This window comes from Salvia splendens, chromosome 12 (assembly GCF_004379255.2).
Source record: "Salvia splendens isolate huo1 chromosome 12, SspV2, whole genome shotgun sequence".
Classification (NCBI taxonomy): Eukaryota; Viridiplantae; Streptophyta; class Magnoliopsida; order Lamiales; family Lamiaceae; genus Salvia; species Salvia splendens.
This window is the reverse complement of record NC_056043.1, coordinates 31618665-31625652: the sequence shown is the minus strand read 5'-3', so window position 1 is coordinate 31625652 and position 6988 is coordinate 31618665. Positions and strand designations below refer to the sequence as shown.

Sequence of the window (6988 nt, the reverse complement as noted above, 5' to 3'; positions counted from 1 at the left end):
CATTAAATGAGTTAGTTGAAAGTTGGAAGTTGGATGATTTGAACGAGTATTAACGGCAATAGGAATTAATATCATATTGGGTAGTATACGTAAATAATATCAAATTGGGTATTGATCGAATTACACATATCATACAATACTAATATTAGTTCAAAACTATTATCATCTTTAGTTCAGAAAATAATATCATCTTTAGTAGAAACAGTCATTGCAATATCAGATTCGTTCACATTTATTTCAGAAAATAATATCATCTTTAGTACTAATATTTGAAGATTGCAAACACTACTACACAAAATAATATCATACTGCATACAAATAGTAATCTGAGCCGTAGTGGATACCACAAAATGATACCAGTTCAAGCAGAAGAAGGTTTAAGTACATAAGTACTCCTAAGTTACTCCTAAGTTATGTATGCAATCCTACATAAATGCATACCAAAATCATCATCAGTCTGCACACCCCTTTACTATTCCATGGGCAAAATCAAACAAAAAGGAGTTGCAACCCAAATAGTAAAGGCTAGAAACACAGACTGTATGTGATTTACACCAACAAAACCTTTAAGTTTCAATATTTGCAATGCCATTCACCAAATACACCATTTGCAAGGCAAATTCAATCATTCATCTTGCGACGACCACATCTCTGAGCTTTCCGAACACGGGTTGACAATGAAGCAGCACGGCTCGACCCAGTTGTCGTCTCCGTAGTAGGGCAAGGAGGTCGGTCCCTCTGCGTGTCTGGCTCCTGACTCCCATGAGAACTTGGTTGAGCACTTGCCTGACTACGTTGGTTGTTGGGTGCTGAAGGGTCGTTCTGGCAACTCCGCCTATTATGCCCAATTTGTCCACACCGGCCGCATGAGAGCATTGCAGTTCGCTATAGCGATTCAACTTCATTCTCATGAAGACGTACTTGTCAGGAAATCAAACTTGCATTTGTAATCAATGTCGAAAAACACATATGTGATACATCTAATCTGAAAAAGATGTGTTACCTGTGGCCTTTCTCTCCTCAGTTTCCTTGGGCGCCCACATTGTCTTTTTGTGTTCGGAGGGTCCAGCTCAAAACCAACGTCCGAAGACCTCGACCAGTTTTCCATACCGTTGATAGGGTACAAGACATGCTCATATAGTGCCGCCATGCTAGACCTCGAGTAAAATGCTGAAACATAATCAATCAGGGGGTGTTTATACTTGAGTATGGATGTTGTAACATGCACGAAAGGGATCCCGCTGATTTGCCAAAGCCTACATGTGCATGTCCTATTGAGCATGTTCACCACAAACTGACCAGCAGGGCCTGATGTCTGGTATTCATTTTCCACATTCCAGAATGCTCTCCAAGAAGTAGAGTTGGATGCCGCCTTATCAAGAAGCTCTTTTATGACAGGTGGTACGGGGTAGTTGTAGTTCTTCACCCACTGACCTCTTATCTGGATGCGCTCCAGTTGGTTTGTTCGAATTTCTTCCAACAACGTCAAAATTGGTTTTTTACATGGCTCGATGATCTTAGCATTAAACGTCTCACACATATTGTTCAGCTGCACAATAATGACAATGGTGAATGCAGATTTAATACCCAAAACAGTGTCATATAAATTAAACGTGTGTTATTGACTTAAAAGTTGTTCACCTACGTATCACATTTTGGATGTCTAGAGAAGTGCGCCTTAACCCACTTTTCTTTTGGAGCCGCACCCAACAAATGCTGATAAGCAGCCTCGTTGTACACCCGAAGTTCATCCATATTCTTCTAAAAAACCTCCGCAGTCGTGCTTTCAGATACTTGCCACATCCTTTTCTTCAACTCTTTACCCGAGAACCGCTTCTTAAAGTTGTTGTACATATGTTGTACACAGAACCTGTGCTCACTGGATACTTTTCAGCAATTATCTTCGACAAACCCTGTCCAGAGAAAAATGAAAGTAGTTACCTAGCAAGTTGTACGGAAATGAAATTATTTTCAATTAGAGTACTTACCTTCTGCTGATCGGACATGAATACATATCGAGGCCAGTTTTCAGATAGCTGCAAGTCCTCGTCCAGATGATCTAGAAACCATTTCCATTGCTCATAGCTTTCAGTTTCACCGACAGACCAAGCAATTGGCCACCAACTATTGTTCTGATCAATCCCGATGGCAATCAATATATGTCCCTTATACGACCCTCGCAAAAAACATGCGTCAAGGAAGATGATAGGTCGACAGAACCGCTTCCATCCGATCTTCAGTGGCCCTAGGCAGATATAAATTCTGAGGAACCTCAGACTAGAGGTTGGTGTGCATCTATGATTCTCATAGTGTATCTGAACAGTGGAACAAGGATGCGTTCGAAGCAGCTCATTCTTGTAGTAAAAGAGCTTCTTGTATTGCTTGTCGATGTTCCCAAATATTCTTTCGAGCGCGTGTCCCTTAGCCCTGTAGGCCTTCATCCGACTAAGTCTGGAACCAAACTGCTCATCAACATATTGTCTGATAGCAACCAATGGAATCTGAGGATTTTCCTTGATCTTCTCAATGAACTATTTCCCCTACCACTTAGACGTTATCCATTTATTTTCTTGAACCTATGAACAAGTGTGAATATGCTTCCTGTTCAAAGTATGCAACACATAGTCCCCATTCTTTTCCTTATGCATGTACGCAAACCAACCACACTCACCATCAGCCCCACGGCACACATCTCTCAACCTTGTATCATCATTTACTTTGATATGAACGGGCCTCTTCGACATCACGCCGTACTGTTGGAGGACCTCTCTAAAGAAGTCTCTGCTGCCGAAGACATCTCCAACACTAAAGTGTGGCAGGTCATCAGTGAGTACGAACGGTCGATTAACCACAAGAGAATACTTATGCCTAGGTCCTTCATCTTCGGAATATACATCCCTCACCTCGGCATTGGCCACGTCCTCTAGCATGTCAGCCTCATCAGCTTGTCGTCGGTCATCATCATTGTGAACATCAACCACCGGGGAGAATTTGCGGCGTTTAGTTGTCTTTGAGGTTGATGTACTGCCGGTCGCGCTCTGATATCTTGCGGCTCGCTGAGCCTGGTGTTGACTTTGCATTTCCTCATAGAAGATCGAAAACAATTATTCATCACGACACATGCTTGCCGGTGAAATGAACTGGTCCAAGTCTTCGCAGTCATCATCACTATGCATATCAAAACCCTCGTTATGCAGAGGGCAGTCTCCTATGTCTACGTTGTCGTCGTCTTCGCCCTCGACCTGGCTGGCTTGCAAGTTTATGTTTCCTCCATTGTTCACATCCTTCTCAGCACCAGCCCCATTATCGGTTTCTCCGGCCTGGTTTGCCTCTGTGCTAAACTCCTCAACCACAGGCGCACAGCTTCTTCCTACGTTGTTCACCTCCTCGGGCCAAGTTGTGGTTGCTCCACCTAGTCCACCCAGGTTGAGATCTGTGTTAATATCCTCAACCTCAGGCCAATGTGCAGTTTCTTCCACATGGTTTTCTAAATCCAACTCATTTAACCGCCCTAGATACTCCTCAAACACAACAGCTGCTTCAACAAAGTCGGGCACAAACTGCCCTTCAGAGTGTGAATGAAATGGCCCGTAATCTTCCAAACCATCCATAATTGGCCTGTAAACATTATCCTCTGTCTGTGCATTACCAATGTCTGTGCATTATCAACTGATTCTTGTTCAACTGCTTCACAAACTACTGTAGTTGGCTGCAAAGTCAATCAAAGTGCATTTGTTAACCACAACAAATCTCCCCTCTCCTCCTCAAAACCAACACAACATAATATCAAAATCAATATGCATGAAAACTAATATCAAAATAAATACAAATCAACACAACATAATATCATAATCAACATGCATGAAAACTAATATCAAAATAAATTCAAAATTAGTGTGAACCTAATCAACATTCCATTTCAAACCTCAAACTCAATATCAATGACAGAGACAAGTAACAGTACCTCATCAACATTATGTTGGGCTTCATCAGATGCATTTTTAATCTCATCTCCAACTGAAAAGTATGCTTGATCTTGTATTCCTCACATTCATCTCCCTCCAAGCACTTTCTCAACCTACAACATTCATACCAATTACTATTCATACATAATATTTTCAAAAACAGCCTGCATTACTAACCATGCAACCATAACAGCACATCATAATGTAATGTATTGCATTCAAACCAAATTGCTATTCATACAAAATAGCAATGGCAGAGACAATACTATTGATATCATCAACTCATATACAATTCAATCCAAATAAATAGCCAAAATAATTTCAAAAACAGTCAGTCTGCATTAGTAACTTTGCAACCATGACATTTATGTGAATGTAATCAATTCAACACCAAAGTCTCAATACCAATGACAGAGACAGTAAATTACCTCATCAACATCAGTTTGGGCTTCATTAGATTCAATTTGAACAGATTGAAAACTCCAACTGTAGGTCCAACTTCATCTTGTAATCCTCCCACTCCAAGCACGGTCTTAAACTACAACACGCATACCAAAACAACATAATAGCCAAATTAGTAACTATGCAACCATAGCATATCATAATGTATTCAATTCAATCCAAAATTTAAATCTCAATATCAATGACAATACCTCATCAACACGAGACACAGCTACATCAGATGCAGTATGAACTTCATCAACTTGTTCAACTGCTTCAGGTTACTGCAAAGTCAAGTTAATTGCATTTGTTAACCACATCAAATCTCCTCTCTTCTCCTCAAAACCAACAAAACATAATATCAAATTCAATATGCATGAAAACTAATATCAATGACAGTACCTCATCAATATGAGACACAACCACATCAGATGCAATATGAACTTCATCAACTTGTTCAACTGCTTCAAGTTCCTGCAAAGTCAAGTTAATTGCATTTGTTAACCACATCATATCTCATCTCTCATCCTCAAAACCAACAAAACATAATATTAAAATAAATATGCATGAAAACTAATATCAATGATAGTACCTCATCAACATGAGATTGTGCTACATCAAATGCAGTTTGAACTTCATCAACTTGTCCAACTGCATGTTCTTGTAATCCTACTACCCCATGGGCTTTGTCAACCTACAACATGCATATAACAATCATTATACAGTTACCTTAATTATATGCATAAATCTCACATTTAAGAACTGTTGTACAACATCAACATCATCTTCCTCAATTGCATCACCAACATTAACATCACCAACATCATCTTACAAGGTAATGTCCACATTTAGATATAGTAGCAGTTAGTATAGTTATAACACAACCAAACATAACATCGAAGTCACTACTTGAACCACAACAAATTCATCCATCAGATTCTTGATAACCCTTTAATTTTCCCTTTCTTTCGCCTTCCTTTCCTCACGTGCTTTCACCAAGCTATCAACGAAGAAGTCCTCAAACTCGATGACACGTTCATACCACCCTAACAAAGGTATTTGTGGATTAACCTTTGATTCTTCTGGAATAACCTTTGCCTTCTTCCTAGCCGGTTTCGGTACAACCAAATGTGGCTCCTCTATTTCTTCAATCACAACACTACTAGGCGATTTCGACTGCATAAATTTTTTAAACAACTCAATTTGGTCCTCCTGCTGTCGTGCCCGAGCATCTGCAGGTGTCATCTCAACCACGTAAACGTGAACGAGCCTCGATTTCGAGCTACTAGCAACCTTCGTAAATTAGGAGACATCGTCTTCTTCGATGAGCAGATCAAGAGGATGCCCAATTTGAGTACCCACGCATCCATCATTGAAACGAGGATGACAATAATAAGACTCACATATAGCATGTCTTGGATATCCAACTCTGACCATCATACTTGCCAATTCGAACAGGTCAAACTGCAATATGATCACGTAGTCGATGTAGTTTAATAATCCCGTAATGTAATCTCCAGCGCAGAACACACCATGGTGGTGAAGGGAAATTGTAAAACAATCTGGCCTATTCTCCGTTCAAAGTCACGCAAAACAACAAAATCCAGTAATTCAAAAATGTCTACCTTTTTCGGGTGCATAAAATCGATAACTTGTCACTAACCCCTAACCTCAACATTACATAAATTACAAATTCTTCATTTTTTCAAGTATATAGTAGAACACTTTTAAAGGAAAAAATGCGTACCATATTCAAGCTCTGGGTGGAAGATGAAGATATGTCCACCACGGAGTACCCATGTCTCCTGCTCAAGGTCTATTATAACCTGAGGACGGCAGCTAGGGCCAGCACCATCATTGTTCCTCATATTTCGACTCAACCCAACACCATTGTCGTTCTTCTTCTTTCGTCCCCTTTTTTCGGCAGCATCACGATCGCGGTTTCGTCCCCTTTGACGATGCGTACGTTAGGTAGCAGGTGAGAGAGCGAGGTGAGAGAGTGGACTGAGAGCGAAAATGAAGGGTTGGTGTGAGGGAAGGAAGATGAAAGGTTGAAAATGGTGGGAAGATGGAAGGGTTTCTCGAAAGTCACTCAAATTTGCCCCTCTCTCCCTCTCTACGTGGCATCACCTCATTACTCCCTTTCAAAAATTATATATGTGTATATTTGATAGTACATGCAAATCCAGGTGAGGCTGATAGATTAAAAAAAGTTTAAATTTTCAAAAGTCTAAAATGTACAGTACGCTACTAGGGACTGCAATTGATATTTCTTTCAAACCCGATATGATATTATTTTTGGGACTACATCTGATATAACTATTAGGTATCAAATATGATATTATTTTATATTTATTTCGCCGTATACTGGATATGTTATTATTTCAGTAACTTTTCCTAGTACTCTTTATGATATTATTTTCTGTTGATTAAGCCTAGTACTACATCCGATATTATTTCAACAAGATTCATTTCAGTAACATCTCCAACCCATTCTTAGTACTCCTTACTACCTAGTGAACTATTTTTTGTCGGATCGTATATGTCATACCCATTTCATACCCATCGAAGAAAACTCATTC

At 39.8% G+C, this 6988-nt stretch overlaps 1 protein-coding gene across 1 annotated transcript; it reads right to left on the bottom strand.

Moving 5' to 3' along the window:
• Positions 1-621: 621 nt before the first annotated feature.
• LOC121757892 lies at positions 622-2441 on the bottom strand. The gene is made up of 4 exons (XM_042153353.1): positions 1989-2441; positions 1824-1913; positions 1004-1549; positions 622-885 (listed from the first exon to the last, which is right to left on the bottom strand). Exons 1-4 carry the CDS (start codon positions 2439-2441, stop codon positions 622-624), a joined length of 1353 nt encoding a protein of 450 aa, XP_042009287.1.
• Positions 2442-6988: the final 4547 nt, after the last annotated feature.